Below are 16,308 nucleotides of genomic sequence, written 5' to 3' on the forward strand. Positions count from 1 at the left end.
TGCCGGCACGGAGGGGAATGGTCTTGTCGCTCACCTGTGCCGATGGTCACCCCTATATCCGGACAAGATGGCCAGGCTCCATAATGATTTGCCCCAGGTGGCATGAGCGATAACCCGCAGTCTTGTTCTGGAAGCTCAGGATTTGGGGTCAACTTTACAGAGTGGTAGATGGACAGGCAACTTCCAAAGACGGATGGCATTTCAGAGAAGCCGCAAATCTGGAGAGCTGCGGGCAGGCCATCCTTCGGCAGACCCTTGGTGCCGGCTGCCACTCAGCGACATTCGCGCTTGACAAGCTCCGCCCAAGCAGTGAGTGGCTGGGCTTTTCTGTTTTAAAGCCAGAGGCCTGACATTTGGGGTGCGCATGCGTATGACCCTGCAGCTCTCCATGCCCACATGAGGCGGCACAGAACCGTAGTGGTGGTGGCGGTGGCAGAAGTAAAGGTGCAAAAAGTGTTTCCTCTGTGCCAGCCCGTTCCAGAGGCTTCCTGGGACACGAAGTTGTTTGAACCTCCCAACAACCTAGGAGCCTAGGAGACACGTGTTGCCTTTTGCCCCCTTATAGAAGACACCGAGACTCAGAGAGATCGAGCCACTCGCCCGAGGCCACACAGTCACTCATTGGCCGAGGCTGGACGAGCCCTTGGCAGTCCGCTGAGCCTGCCTCGTCATGGTGCTGCTCACGGGCCCTCGGCGCTGGCTGCGGGATAGTTTCTCAGGTTTTGCTGTTAAAGCTTATTTATTTACTTAACAAAAGATTTTATTTATTGGAGAGAGAGGAGAGCGCACGCCGGCAGCGGGGAGGGGCAGAGGGAGAGCGAGAAGCAAGCTTCCCGCTGAGCAGGGAGCCCGATGTGGGGCTCGATCCCAGGACCCTGAGATCATGACGGAAGCCAAAGGCAGACGCTTAATGACTGAGCCACCTAGGCGCCCTAGGCTATAAATACTTTACATCTCTCTCACTGGTTAAATGAAATACTGTATATATCCATATACAGGATTCCCTATGGCTGTAAAAAGAGGAGGAGGAAATGCTTTGTGCACTGGTCTGCTAGTTGAGAAGAGGAAGGCACAGCACCTTGAGGCCTGCATGGTCCCTTCTGTGCAGAACGATATCTAGATGTAGAGACCGGCTACAGGAAACTGGGAACAGGATCGTCTCTGGGGATGGCGGTTGGGGGGCTGGGGGATTAGGGAGGGCGGGTGACTTATTTTTTAAAAAGGTGTAAGCCCTTTGATATCTTGCCTTTTATAATCAGGGTGCACTTCATTTATTCAAGAAAACCCCACAAATCATAGTTTTTTAAAAAGTCAAATAAATCTCTTTCTCTGAGTTACTGTAATTCTCTCTCTTTTTTTTTTTTTGGTAAAGCATGGCGGCAAATCCCACTTTATGCTGGAGCAGCCTTTCCCGGGGAATGGTGAGGCCGACATCCCCTGCCTGAGAGCAAACCCCGGGTGGGCTGCCCAGGGAGGCACACAGGGGGCCTGCAGGTGTAGTGTGCTCCAGGGGAGGGCAGCCAGGCTAGGCCTCGACTCTCCCCTGCCCTCCTGTGTTAATGCTGCAGTGGGGCTGCTTCAGGGTCACGTGGCCCGTCCCCCGCGACGAATCCCACAACATTCCCAGTGGCTACGAGAGCTGAAAGGCAGCGTGGGCACAAGCACGAGGGGGAGGTGATCCCGACAAGTCACATTTTGGGGAATTTGTGACAGGGCCACCCTCCTGTCCTGCGGCGTGCAGGCTGGGAGGGGGCCCCCCTCTGAGGCCCCTTGTGGGCTTGCTGTGCCCCAGCCTGCGTCTCGTCACTCTTGAAGGCTTAGCTGTAGTACAACCAAACCCCTTTCCACCCGAGCTCCGCCGAGATAAGGCTGACAATTTTTGAAAGACATTAATTAGAAGGAAACTCACAGAGCACAGTTTCCTAGACCATCTTGGCAGGCATGGGGAGACACCTCGCTCTTGGCAGAGCAAGTTATGGCACTGCACCCAAGGCGAGCAAGGAACTTTCTAGGCCCTAGTGGGAGTTCCCTGAGTCCTGCCTCGGCTGGGGGTCTCAGGCCTGGTGGCTCTGACGCATAGTTCCTCAAGCTCACCTCTCTAGAGAGAGAGCCACCGGCGGGGGGAGACGCACTTCGGGATGAGAGGCCGCAGGCCAGCTCCCAAGCCCAACACCACCAGGGGGCAGGTCGCCAAGGTCACCCAGAAAGAGCAGGGCGCCTCAGTCTGTCCCACGTCTATACTTTTCTTCTTACTATACAGGCCTCAAGGCAGCTACACACAGGAAGGACAAAATTCTCCCAGAATCCACTTTCCTCCTATTTTATTATTATTCTTCTTGTTTTAAAAAATATTTTATTTTTAAGTCATCTCTACACCAAACGTGGGGGTCGAACCCACAGCCCCGAGATCAAGAGTCATACGTTCCACCAACTGAGCCAGCCGGGCGGCCCCTGCTGTCATTTTAAAAGGAAAAAAAAAAAAAAAGCGATCTGGATGAGGGGTTTCTCACCTTTTTCAAAGGTTCCACACTTGCCATGTTCTTCCCTGGCTATGAACCTCGCACCTGCATAGCTCCATCTGTAACGTTCTCCTCCCCGACGCCTTGGCCCTTCACAGACCAGCCCCGCCTTGGGGCTCCCTTGGCACTGTGGGGCCCGCACCCACACATACCCGATGACAAACAGGAAGGGAGGTTGTGCCTGAATCCAGAAACCTGTCTTTTCTGACCTTAGAGAAGACAGTTATTCCTTTATTATGGCATTCTTGATATAATAAAAACATCCTAAAGCAGGTTTCAACTGAGAAAGAAAGAAATGAACGGAGCACCCAGTTCTCCTGGCTACCACGTCCACACGTCTTGGCGATGGGTGGGTGCGCAGGGCTGAGCCCGCGTCCAGTGACGAGCAACAAATACCTGCTCAGGGAGGGGCACTTTCTAGTGGCCTTCCAGAATTCTCTCTAGTCTCTCTGTTGTCTGCGGCTGTGTATAAATCAGTTATCTACAAATCTTTTCAGGAGTTAGAATAATTCTTTCTGGAGAGAACCAGCATTTACTACTGCTAATGTATTCTGATGAAAAGAGAAGAGGGGAGCCTGGGGGGCTCAGTCAGTTAAGCGTCTGCCTTTGGCTCAGGTCATGATTCCGGTGTCCTGGGATCGAGCCCCACATTGGGCTCCTTGATCAGCGGGGAGCCTGCTTCTCCCTCTGCCCCTCCCCCTGCTTATGCTCTCTCTCTCAAATAAATATATAATTAAAATCTTAGGAAAAAAAGAAGAAAAGAGAAGGAAAAAAAAATCACCTCAAATCTAGTCTAAGGCACTGAGTGAATGTGTTTTAGACAAGCGCCATAGAATCTCCTGGGGGTGCAACCAGCCCCTCCTTTTCCTATTAACACGCTATCCAAATGCCTGCATGAGAATCCTACTGCTGAGTTCAAAGCGCTAAAACCCTGCACATATTTTCCTGGTCATCTCATGGGTACGACACGAGAGTCACTATGCATATTACAAAGGAATGTCAGCCAGTCCCTCACCGGGGGCTGTGGCCACGGGACTCTCCCGGTGCGCGAGGCCACGTACAGCACCCAGCCCGTGGCCATCGTGTCAGCAAGGGGGCACGTGTGAGGCCACCCACATTCAAGGCACTGCAGCAGCTGTCCCCTCGAGAGGCAGCTGATGCCCTGCTGACTGAGAACAGTGACACGGAGCCATGGAATTCTCCACGGGGGGAGAAGACTTGGAACCCACAGTTCCTGACTGACACGCTGGGCAAAAAGCTGGATGTTTTAGAATTAATCGGAGGAGGCTGGGCCACCCTTTCGCTTAGCCGGTTTGCAATAGTCCATCTGAGGCCAGGCCGGAGGCTTATTAGCCGCAGTAACCAAACGCTCTCATGTTAAAAAGTTACAACGCGGAGCACAATAGTTCTCTGTAACGTAATGACTAACATCGCGTCCAGGAAAATCTGTCCCCTCCTCTTTTTTTCTGCCCTTTTATTTTGTCTCTTGTCTCCTTCCTTCCCTTGGGGCGAAGAGATTAATCACACCAAGGAACTGTGAATATGAAATGAGCTTCAGGGAAGGAAAATGGAAAAAAAATGCAGTGGTTTACTAGATTGTATCTACCTACCGACCTACTACGTGCGTACCTACCTACCCAGCTATACGTATGCGCACACGCAACCCCCTTCCTCGAACCTCAAGGTTTTCTTCCCCTTCAAAAAGCCTGCTGCCTGATAAGCACGGATGGCAGGCCCCACTCAGAGAAAACAAGCCTCACAAGGCCCCTCCCCTCCCCTTCCGTAAGTGCTTTCTTGGCTTCAGCACTGAGACTGCCAAGCAGTGTGAGGTCGGCTGATGCGTGATACCGGGGATGGAAGACAGACAAAAGGAAGACACAGAGAATCGATCCCCAAAGGCCTCCCCGCCAACTCCACCTTCAAATACGTTTGCCATATTCGATCAAAGACGACCCTGGATAGGACTGGCGACGCCCCTCCCCAAGACACTGGGAACTTTGAAAGAAGCCAACTCAAAATGTTTGCAGAGGCCTAGACTGCCTGGAAATATATTAACAAGTATCTCATCTGAAGTTCTGGCCTTTAAGCTCCACGCGCTCCCTTTTAAAAGGTACTCATGTGATTGGCCAGGAACCCCTGCTCTCCTGATTCTTCATCAAGGCCCCCACAGCTTCTAAGAAAAAGGACAGGTCACCAGCAGAAAATGGCATCAACCCTCCTGAATGCCCAAGGCCATCGCCCCAACGCTCAGATCATCAAAGGAACATTCGGGAATGGTTCCGTTCACCAAGAGGAACTGGTGATGTGATTCAAAGTTCACTCTCTCTCTCGTTGTCAAACTCATCAGCAAGCTTGACATAGAGATCATTAAGGAAAACGGAGACCCTGAGGGGTGATAGCGCCGGGCAGAAAGAGGCAGACGGAATTCTTTAGTGAGGCAGACAGATCCCTGCGTCAGCAGCCTGCTGTTCAGATGAGTGAGGCCACTCCACTCCCGGGCACCTTATCGCCATGGTAACTGAGCACAGAGCCCTGCACTGGGCCCACGCGTTCTCTGCTCTGAGACCGTACCCCTCTCGCTGAAGAGCTGCAGACAGAAGGCCAGTCTTCCAGAGTCCTTCCACATTTGGGACGCTACCCTCACTGCCAGGCCAGCTCAGCGGCCTGGAGGCTCACGGGCTGAGCGTTTCTTGCCAACGTTCAGGAATCAACCAAGCCACGGCTGGAATGATCTTCCTGCCGGCAGCTGGCTCTGCCATGCTGAGCCGCCCCTGGCAAGGGCCTCAAGGAGCCACCACCGAGGACAGCACCTTTCTAGGCCCGGGGAGCCTCTTGGCAGGGTTCTGTGGTAGCCATGGTGAGAACAGTGAACCAGAATCCTGGGGAAATCCTAGAACCGTGTCTTTGGGGCAGCACTGCAGAGACCCTAATTCTCTACTCTGTCGGGGAAGATTCTGGAGTCCCCCATGGGCATCCGTCCAATGATTTACTAATACTCATCATCGTAAAATAATTGTTTTTGGAATCAAAATTCCACATACTGAAAAGCTCAGCTACTTTGATTTTTAGAAACACTCTTCAAAGGATAACACTGACAGTAAAGAAATCTCAAGGTAAACTACTACCCACAATCTTGCCACTGTGATAACCGTCCTTCTCGTCTTGACAAGCACTTTCTAGTCTTGGCCGATCCAGAGAAACATTCTGGCTTAGCTACCATCATGATATTAAAAAATTTAGGGGCATCTGGGTGGCTTGGTCAGTTGAGTGTGTGACTCTTGGTTTCGGTTCAGGTCATATCTTAGGGATCGAGCCCTCCATCGGGCTCTGTGCTTGGTGGGGAGTCTGCTGCAGATTTTCTCTCTCTTCCTCTGCCCACCCCCCCACTTGCGCACATATGCGCACACTCTCTAAAATAAATAAATCTTTTAAAAATTATATTTTCTAGAATATATGAAATACTTTTCCATTTCTCTCCACAATCACCAGGATTATTGTTTCTACAGCTTTCCTCTTGCTGACTGACAACAAGGCATGGTGGGTAAACGGTTTGCACTCTTGTCTCCCGTCTGGCTGAGGTGACACAGGGAGAGGCCCGCCTGCCACTTCTTCACAGAAGCCACTGGAAAGTTCTTCAGTGCTCACTTTTATCCAGAGGCTCCCTGCCTCCGCCAATCTGCAGACTTGCTAAGAGTTCTATGCATCACTTTATAAAGTAATTCGATATCTCACAAATACCATTTATGTCCCTCTGAGGAGCCCGGCGTGGTCTTCCTACCCTGGGACTGTGACTATGGAAGTTCTAGCACAGTAGCAACTACCCGCCGTACAATAAAGAGCAAAAGGCCGTTCTTTTCAAGGATTTGTTCACTCACACGTGGAGAAAATTTTGGCATCGATCATAACTGACCTGGAACTGTGGGAGATTTCCTGTTTTATTCAGGAACAAGTGATTTTGAGCTAAAACACGTCGGTCACCTCCTGCCAAGTTTTAGTCCTGACTCTGGTGGGGCAGCAAATACTCTCGGAGGGCTTACTGGGAGGCCAACTCTCCACTGGAGGAAGAGGCAAGGCGAATTCTCCATGCAAACGTCTGCAAAGCTCGGACACCAACAACTCCGTGCATCATTCTCCCCGATGCCTCTGGAAGGCGAGCCGGGGCGGGTGAGGTCTCTGGGGCTTGCTAATGCAACTGACCAACCCGGAAATGACGCGGGAAGGACGAAGCTGGGATCCCTCCGCGGGTGGACACACTGCTCCGTTCAGATGTCCAGCCACGGAGACCAAGGGTTCGGGTGCGATACAGCCTTCCGCCCCCCCACTTCGGTCAAAATCAAATCGGGAACAGCCCACGCGCAAGCTCCGCCCGGAACTGCGCTGCAGGCGCCCCGCTCCCGCTGCATCTGTGCGTGGGCCTGGCATCTCGCAGCGGTAGCGGCCGCTGCCGCCCAGCTGTTCCCCGCGCTACACATGTTTTCCCTCGTAAAACTTGCAGCAGGCTGGCGGGCTTCACGCTCCTCACTTAGCTTTGTTTGTGTTTTCAATGAATCAATGGGATATGGAGACTAATCAACATGTTTAGAAAAATAAAGGAAAAACGAGGAGCAGCTCAAGATGCTGGCTGTTCCTGGAAGCTGGGCGAGCCAAGCTCTGCACTAGCGGGAGCGCGGGGAAGGACACGCGAGGCGGTTCCGGGAGCACGGTGCCGCTGCGAGGGGCTCGCAGGACAGAAACGCCGCCTCGGAGACCTCCGGGCTTCAGATGCCAACAAGCAGCAGGGGAGCGTCTCGGCGGCCGCACTCTAGGCCCCCCTGCCCCCTTCCAGGCTGGATTCGCATCCTCAGCCCCACTCTCCTGGGCATCACTGGCTCTGTATCCAGTCTCACCCCGAACGGCTCCCAAGGGTCCTCTGCCATCATCTCCCTTACACGGCCCTGCCGGCCGCTTCCTTCTTCCCCAGCCTTCTTACTTAAAGGTGGCCCCAAGGTTTTCCAGATGGACTCAACTTCTCCCTGCCGTGACTCTGTGGGGCGAGCATCACATGCTCGATCCTGTCCCCTCCTATTCATATGGAAGCACCCCCCCCCCCAATACAGAATGTGTCTCTGGCTTGGACCCCAGCCCCCAGGCTGAGCACCTAGAAGCCACAGACCGAGGAAAGACTTTGGTGGCGAGCAGGAAAACACTGGAGGGAACCCTCACTCAGCTGCTGACTCTCCCCTTCTCCATTAGAAACTAGGACCACGGGAACCGAGTGTGCCAACCGGACACAGCGTTTTCAGCTCCCCAGATCCAGAACCAGGGATCCTCTGAGTCTCCCTGCTACAGGCCAGAGGATAGGAGAATGTACAGGGGAGGAAAATAATTTCACACACACAACAACGAGAATCGGCTTACCTGAGCTCACACAGCCCTGCTGCAAGGGGTCCTGTAGTGACGTCACAGAATGGAGAACTAAATAAAGCAAAGGGTTACAATTAAGTGAGGAAACAAACCCCAGGTGCTTAAAGCTTCCTAGTGCACCCAGCACAGTGGAGCGGGGAGAGTATAAGGGCCCCGAAGGTCCCACTCCTTACAGGGGGGCCAGGACTTGGGGTCTGTGCAGGCAGGCACAGCTCTGCCAGGAGAAAGCCGGGACTCCCGGTCAGGCGTGGATGGAAGCCGGAGCCCGTTCTGTCTTTCACCTCTATGTCTTTGGCTGATTTCCTTTCCCGATTCCCTGATTTAGCTACTTGACTTTTACTTATATTTATGTATAAACAGCATTTTCTTAATTAGTAACTCATTTTCCGCTGCTTATAAAATTAGCTAGGCATAATCTCCTCTCTCCTAAAAACTGAAGTCAGTCCCATGGCAACAGGTTGTGGAGGAAGGGGGCCGTTTGCGGCCTCCAGGCGCCGGGCAACCGTGGAGGGCACAGCCGGCGGCCTCCCCGCCTACAACTCCCCTGCCCCCACCTGCAGGAGCCCAGGGCCGGGCGGCCCTTACCTGGCCCTTGCTGCTGCCCCTGCACCGGCAGGACACCCTGGCCCAGCTCGCCGTTGAGCCAGAGCTGCATCCGGATGAAGGGTTCGCGGCCTTTCTGGGTCAGCTTGCTCCAAGGCTTTGGCCGGGACAGCATGTCACTGACGCTGCCCTGGGACAGGCCCAGTACCTGCAGTGGCAACCAGAGACACGGCATCAGTGGCCAGGATTTAGTGTGAGGCCACAAGATGCTTCGAGATGCACACACAGCCGTGGAGAGGCCGCGATGGATGACACCTGCTGCGCGTTTTAGGGGCTGAGCACAGACCACCCCCCGCCCACTGCCTGGTGGATGGCGCCAGCCTGGGGTGGGGCAAATAGCTTTCCAAGGTCACCGGGGGGCTGCTGCCCTGGCATGGGGGAGCCATAGTTACAGTCCTAGCTTTCTGCTCGCAGGGAGAGGGGATGGGATCTCGCCCGGGGCCTCCATCCTGCCAAGGCCACAGGGCTGTCGCCCCGACACCCTGAGAAGGAAGCGCTGAAACCATCTTGCTCTTTGGGGGTGTCATGAAAGGTGGAGGTGCTGGGGCCAAGGACCCCTGTAGCGGCCGGAGCAGCGGATGCTGGCGGGATGCGGGAGGCCAGTTGTCCTTGTGGCGCTGGGCCAGGCTGGCCTTTAGAGAGGTTTGCTCTCTCTGACCACATCCTGCTCGGCAGTGGGGGCCCAGAGGTGAGCTGGCGGCGAGGGGGGGCGCCAGCCGGGGAGTGAGACTCACTGCAGACAGCCCGCAAGTTGCACGTACATGCCCGAGTTTTCTGAACGCTCACATATGGCCATACATATGTATGGGCACAAACACCCCCCACAGGACACAGATGCAGCCCAGAGATATTTAGGGGCTGCATTCGATCACTCTTTTGAAAAGTTCTCAAGTTCCAGAATAAACTGCACTCACGGGCCAAACAAGTTCAACGCTATTAAGTCTCTGCTAAATTTAAGGCATGAGCACAAATGTCTATTTAAATGTTCTCAAATGATATTTTTACAACACTGAACTAGAAATTTCAAGGGACTTTAAAATTCTCGTCCTCACTTCTCTCCACCCCATCACCTTTTGCAAAATCAGGACAAAGAGATCACAGTGAGATACTGTAAGGATCCGAGGCACGGCGTGTTGCAAACACTGAACGCAAGGCAGGACAGTGTGGGGCTGGGGGGGACGCAGGGAGCGGGGGGAGGGAGACCCCACGTGGGGCCCCTCGGAGGCCACTGCCGACCCCGCCACGTGCCCCTCAGGGAAGCTGCCTTTTAGGGGACTGGAGTACTGCTCATGATGCCCAGGAATTACTGACTCTGAAACGATACTGGGGTACTTTGTTTATCTTCTATTTTACGGCCCTGGTACATCCCCATTATCCAGGATCTCATACCGGCAAGTGCCAAGAACAGAAAGGGTCTGGGGGCTGACTCACAAACCACTGTACTTTCAGGAGCCGGGGAGGGAAGACGTGGAAATGGGGGCTTTCAGAGCCAGCAGTGGGCATGGCCCGGGCCGCCTGAGCTATGGATTCTGGGCAGCGCTCTTCACCAATCTGGCTGAATGGGGCCCAAGCACCTTCTGAGTTATGAGGAAGGTACGATTATGCCTGTCGTGTGGCACGAGCTTTTCCCATCCCACGCCTCTTGCTTCTCTGCACAGTGGTGGTCTCCCTATGGGATCAGATCTTTTTTGGCCAAAAAAAAGCTGTGGGGGTGCGTTGGCCACACTTGGCAGAGAGGTGGGACTTGAACTCAGTCACCGGCCGGCCAGGGGCATGGAGTTGACTTCCCTGAACCTCACTGTCTTTATCTGTCAAATGGTGACTTCAGCGCCCCCTCATAGTGTCACCGGGAGTTGAAAGGCGCATGGTGGGTGGTGGGGCCCAACCCAGAGTCTCGCCCCAGATAGGGACGCAGCAGATGGAACATTCACTGGCCAGCCTCTCCAGAAGTTTGGGGATGGACAACACTTTCTGCTCTGTGGCTCACTAAAGGGGCGACGGCCACGTCCTCCAGGGAGATGGGAGAAGACAGGCCCCCGAATCCAACCCCTTACCTTCTCCCCGAAGATCCTTTGACAGATGCCGTTCTTGGCCAACTTCTCTTTCACCTGCCGGGTGAGCTCGATGGTGTCCACTTCCTGGTACATGTAGATCTCGTATTGCTCTGGGGTCAGCGGAGGGACCGAGGGCTTGGTGGGCTTGGACAGGGGCACGATCGGGGAGGAGGGCAGGGGGCTGTTCTGGGGCGTCTCACTGCGGCTGGCTCCGGTTAGGCTCAGCTCCGAGCTCTGGGAGTACGGCGACTCGGCGCTGGGCCACTCCTTCCAGTACTCCGACGACGAGGGTCCCTGGAGCTGGCTGCGCTCGGCCCGTGGCTGGCTGCCGCCACCTTTCTCCTTGGCGCTGCTGGCTTCCTCCGCCTTGGTGTCCTCGGGGGGCACGGCGCTCTTCCTCTCCGGCTGGACGGTGCTCCACCAGTGGTCCTTCCACACGCCGCTGCGGCCCAGCTCGCTCTTCACGTGTCTCAGGACCCCCTGTGCAGACTCGGCCGCTCCCTGGAGGTCCAGCCCGGGCGCGTCCTGGGACTCCTTTTTGAGGGCCGGGGGGTTGGGCAGAGCGGAGGCGCTGGCATCGGGGGCGGAGGGGGGCTTCTTCAAGGAGAGAGCGAGCGGAGGGTAGCTGGACACGGACGACATGGGCGAGGAGGGTATCAACTTGGGGGTCAGGATGGCGATGTCAGCCTGGGACAGTGGCGCGGGCTTTAAGGCGGGGTCGAGGGCGGCCTGCTGGGCCTCCATTTCGCGGCGGGCCTGCTGCAGGATGGAGCGGATGGCGTCGTCGGAGCTCCCGCTGCTGGACGTGGACGAAGGCTGGGCCGGCTCTGCTGCACGGGGCAAACACAGACGTGAGATGGTGGCGGCCCCCCCACTTCGGCTGGAACACGCCGCTTTCCCTCCGCTTCCTTCTAACCTGGCCTCCCACAAAATGCCGATTCTCGGGGAGAACCAAGCTGCTCTACTCTGCCAACGTTTCCTCCGTTGGTGGACCCCGCGTGCATCCTGTCTGGGCAGGGACAGACGGACTAACGCCACCGCTCGGAGATCCGCTGGCCCTTACTTCACACCATATGAAAGCGTTCCTTATCTCCGAGTGTGGGGGAGGGGGAAGTGGGCAAACACTCAGGGACGTGCCACCATCCCTGAGGATTTCTGAACAACGTTCTCGTGTGCTAAATTCCAAAACTGTAGTGGTTTCGTCAACCTTCGGCAACATCATTTCTGTGAGCGGTTGCAGCGTGAGACCGGAGTCTCCAGGGATACACGGCCGTGTTTGGGCTGGCTCACATTTACTTCCCCCTGCGCAGGTGACTGGGGTGTGGCGAGCCACAGTGAGCCCCACGATGGGGGGACAGGGGCTAGGCCCTGGTCCGGGAACCCAGGGCTGCCACCTTGGGGGAGTCGCAGAGGGCACCGCTAGGCCTCAGGATTTCCGTCTGTGAGCGTGGGACAGCTGATGGGCTAGATCGAGGACTCTTAACGAGGGCTGTGCCCCAGAAGCACCTGCTGGGCTTGTTAAAATGCACCTGCCCAGGCCCCAGCCGCGGAGTGGCAGGTGCGGGGCTGCTTTGACCAACTCCCGGGTGACCGTGGAGCAAGGCCCTGGCTGAAGAGCGCTGGGCTGAAGGCCCCTGTAGGCGGCTCCAGCTCTTAGACTGCTTCAGGTCTGGGGCAGGGAATCACGGGAGCCAGCTCTTTATCCACTTTAAACGAGGCTGGAAAATGCTTCGAACACGAGGGACAACCTTTTAGGCCTCTCAAGGACTCGATTTCACGGGGTGACCGAAGGCCCTCCTTTGCGGACTCACACGAGCCCCACAGCACCCTCGACGGCAGGCAGACCCACCACTGCTCTGCAGGAGAGACTAGGCCGTTCTGCTCCTAACTCAGGGCTGCCTCCCACCCTGTCAGGGGGCCTGGCCAACTCTGCTGGTTGTTCAGTCACCCAGAGGAGGGGCTGCCTTACACGTCAACTCTGGTCTTGAGAAGAGGAACTACACTACATGGAAGGCCCCCCCGGTGTCGGGCTTGAGGCCTCACAGGACGGTCTCCCTCCCACCGCTCTGGGGGTCCCTGTAAGGAGGCAGATGGTGGCAGGGCAGGGACAGATGCTGGGACAAGAGCTGAGAGACCCGTGTTTCCACCCAGGACCTGCCATTTAATAAATCTGGGCACACTGTTTCACTTGGAGCCTGAGTTCGAGAACCAGCAGTAGGATAACAATACCTATCTTTCAGGGCAAGGGCGAGGACCTAGTTTAAACAGGACAGTAAAGGTAAAAATGCCAAGCCTGGGCCTGGTTCCCAGGAGGCAGCTCCGAGCTCACCACTGAATGAGTCATGTCGGAGTGGGGTGGGCCTGGGGAGAGGGCCTGGCGACCAGGGGAGGGACCGGGTGGTGGCCTGCAGCCAGGCCTGGTGGGAGCCCCGTCACCAGGCCCGCGGGGGAGCGGCTCTGCAGAGCGGGGGCTTCACGGGGACAGGGCAGGTGTGTGCCCATATGCTGAACCCCAGAGCAAGAGAACTCAGGCACTCGGCCTCCTCTCCAGCAGCAGGTCTGAGCTGAACCTACGGCCGCTGTGCCTCGCAGTCACACGCAGCCAGAGAGAGGCTGGAGCGTGGGAGCGCTCTCCCGTCAGACGAGGCAGCTCTCCGGGAGCTCCGAGGGCCGATTCCTGAGACCGCCTGACGGCACAGTTCCCGCTCCTCCCTGGCAACGTTCGTTCCGTGAAGCAGCTTAGCATCGATTCTGCACCCATTCTTCTTCAGGGTTTGGTCAAGGACACATGCAAGTGACAAAGCCCGTACGGCATTTGAAAAGGGAAATCCGATACACGCTACTTGTCCACGTAAGTCAAGGCCAGTCTAGGCCAGGGGACCTTCTTGAGTCAATGCTAGGCCATGACGTGATAAAAAGACTGGTTAACTATTAGCAAAATAGAGATCACGCAGACCTGCTCCCTCCTGCACTTGCCGGCACGCTTGAAAACATACGTCCTATTGTGTGGGGCTTTTTTTTTTTTTAATGTTAATTACCACTAACCAGAACACTCATGACAATTCTTCTAATTACGCCTGGAAGACAGTGGTCAAAGAGGTGGATTCCGTACCAGTTTTCTGCACCTGCAGCTCCCTTTTGGCTTGTTCCAGGATGGACTTGATTGCTTCATCGGATCCGGTATCGGAGGCTCGGATCCGGGTCGTGATGTTACCTGCAGGGAGAAGCCACACCAATGACATCAAACCCACACGTGAAACACACACACACACACAAATCAGTGCTGCACAAAGAGGTCATTCTGGTCAATAGCTCCCGAGTTGAGGCCGGTGACGGTGACGGAGGCAGGCCGTGGCCTCCCGTTGACCCGTACCTGCCGTGCGTGCGACTTCACAGCAGGCACTGCGGCCCCGGGGCAGGAAAGGCTTCCTGCGAAATCTACCTGGTGGTCAGGGTCATCTGGCCAGCGGGACAAGCTCTCACAGTTACCCCAACTGGCCGGCACCCGTGGGGCGGGACCAGGGAGAGCAGGTCACCTATTCCAGTACACGACCAGATGAAGGCCTCAAAAGGGCAGTGGTGTTTGCGAATCGTTTAAAAGCAACTCCGAAAATCTGCTTTGGCCTGGGACTGTGCTCGGGGTTCTGCGCGTCTGTTGGACGCTGGTGTCCCCAAAAAGCAACAATGGGTGAAGGGTCGAGGCGGATTACCTATCAGTCATTGGCACATACAAGGTGAAGAGGATGAAGGCTTCACGTTTTGCCTTTCTGATCACATGCTGTCTTTTAAAAATTTATGAACAAGGCGAGTAGCCTGCAGAGCTCCCTCCAGGACAAGACTTCAGTCTTTCGGTCACATGGTGGCGCTCTGCAGAGTAGCCCCCCTGCATGGACGCACGGAAGCTACTGTGGCCCGGGGGCTGGCCGCGGATCTTTCTGGAAGCCTTCCACATATCGTATTTTAATTCTCCGCTACCTTCCTAAGTAGGCACCGCCACACCAAACCATCGCGAAACAAGCAGACCGCGGGGGCCAAGCCCCTTTAAAGATGCAGCACCAAGGAGCGCGGGGGGCCCACAGGAGAAGGGATTACGTTTGGAATTTGCTGGGATTTGTCCACTCCGTAGCACCTTTAACATAGTTCAGACTTAAAAGGAAGTACAAGGAAGCAGCAGTATGTCATCTGACTCAGCCACCTGATTTTTCTCAGAGCGACGCGTTCGTTACGCTCTTGCCCGCTTCTGAGAAAAGGGGGGGGTGCGGTGTAATTTGAACCTGAAGGGGGGTTGGGATGGCACCTGGGGTCTGATTCTTTGGGGCGCTTTCTCTCCTCGCCTCTTCTGCACCCGGTAGAGTGCGGGCAGCTCGGGAGGAAGGGACTGTGCGTATTTGAGCCCGTGCTTTGTTTTATACTTACTAGCTGTTTTTCCATCAGGTTCCAGGCCAGAATCACACTGCACAGTTTTAACCCAAATGCACAGCTAAGGACATGCTGCTTCCTAGGTTTTACTAACTGCAAAGAAAAACACCTGCCTGCAACATACCTTCGGACCCATTTCTTCGTTTCGGTACTTCCTGAAATAGTCTGTTCAGGCTCTGGCCTGGATTCTCTGTTGAAAAACAAGTGTGGTAAGAACAAAACAATCAGGGGGATGGTGGTGTTGACGATATGGGCTGTGTGACATGAAATCTGAGCCGCCTGTCACTACAGAAAGGGCTCAGGGCTTCCTGTGCAACTCGGGAGTGACTAGAAACTTCTGAGAGGCCCTTCCCTGGCCAGCCGGCCTGCAGAGGCCATGGCTCTGCTGCGGAGGATCAGACAGACCTAAGGAGTGGCCCACGGCACCAGTGCCATGAGGGTCAAACGGAGGGAGCACCGCCTGCCACCAAGCGCATCGCCCACCAGCCCCCGGAACAAAGCTCACATTAATCATCCAAAGACAGTCCATTTCAGTTAACATCGCCATAGAAAGCTCGATGTGCTTTGTGCAAATCGACGCTGTTCGAAACGTCTCCCTTCTCCGTTTGTCGTGTTTCAAACGCGTCTGATAAGATTCACCCCTCTCTACCACCACTGGTTTAGCAGAATGATCCCGTCGTTCAAGTGGGAAGGGATTCTTTCAATCAGGGATGCGAATGGACTTTTCGTCTTTTTGTGGAGGGTAGGGTAGGAAGGGTGTTTCACTAAAACTTCCACGTATCTCACTCAAGGCAGGCGTGTTTTGCTCTTTGGGCTGCGCAAATCGCTCACAGAAGCTAACACCGGGAGGGAAGCTGGCGTCAGGACACGCTCCCTCGTGCGCGTGGGGAACAGGGGAGGACACGGGACTGATACGCCCTCCCCGGGCCCGAGCCCCGGGGCTGCGGCTGTGGCTCTAGGGCTGGACGCTGCCTGAGGGCTCCCCTCATGTGAGGCCAGCAACCACTGCCCCTCGGACCCCTGGACGTTACACACGTCGGGACCCTGTACGGGGGTAACTCCGTCCGAGTTGGTACGTGGGACCGAGGTTCTGAGTGTGTTACATGCGAGGCGCTGAGCGAGTGTCAGAGGCCAGACCCCCCCAATCTACGGGCTCCAGCTCCCGCCAGCCGACCCTCGGACCCTGGAGATGGCAGAACTCAAGAGCACTTTACCCGATGTGATGCACAGGTGTTTCGTCGCGCGCACACCCACACACTCACACACAACCCTCACGGGCTCACACGCTGGCGCCAGCCCCCGAAAGCCTC

At 55.6% G+C, this 16,308-nt stretch overlaps 1 protein-coding gene across 1 annotated transcript in view; it reads right to left on the reverse strand.

Moving 5' to 3' along the window:
* CUX1 (cut like homeobox 1) overlaps positions 1-16,308 on the reverse strand; it is a 339,866-nt gene that overhangs the window by 36,352 nt on the left and 287,206 nt on the right. Inside the window, 5 exon segments of the mRNA XM_026516065.4 lie at positions 7,917-7,973; positions 8,508-8,673; positions 10,580-11,409; positions 13,692-13,793; positions 15,123-15,188. Coding sequence (XP_026371850.3) covers positions 7,917-7,973; positions 8,508-8,673; positions 10,580-11,409; positions 13,692-13,793; positions 15,123-15,188 — 1,221 coding nt within the window.

The sequence above is a fragment of the Ursus arctos genome, unplaced genomic scaffold (genome assembly GCF_023065955.2).
Source record: "Ursus arctos isolate Adak ecotype North America unplaced genomic scaffold, UrsArc2.0 scaffold_2, whole genome shotgun sequence".
NCBI classification, from domain to species: domain Eukaryota; kingdom Metazoa; phylum Chordata; class Mammalia; order Carnivora; family Ursidae; genus Ursus; species Ursus arctos.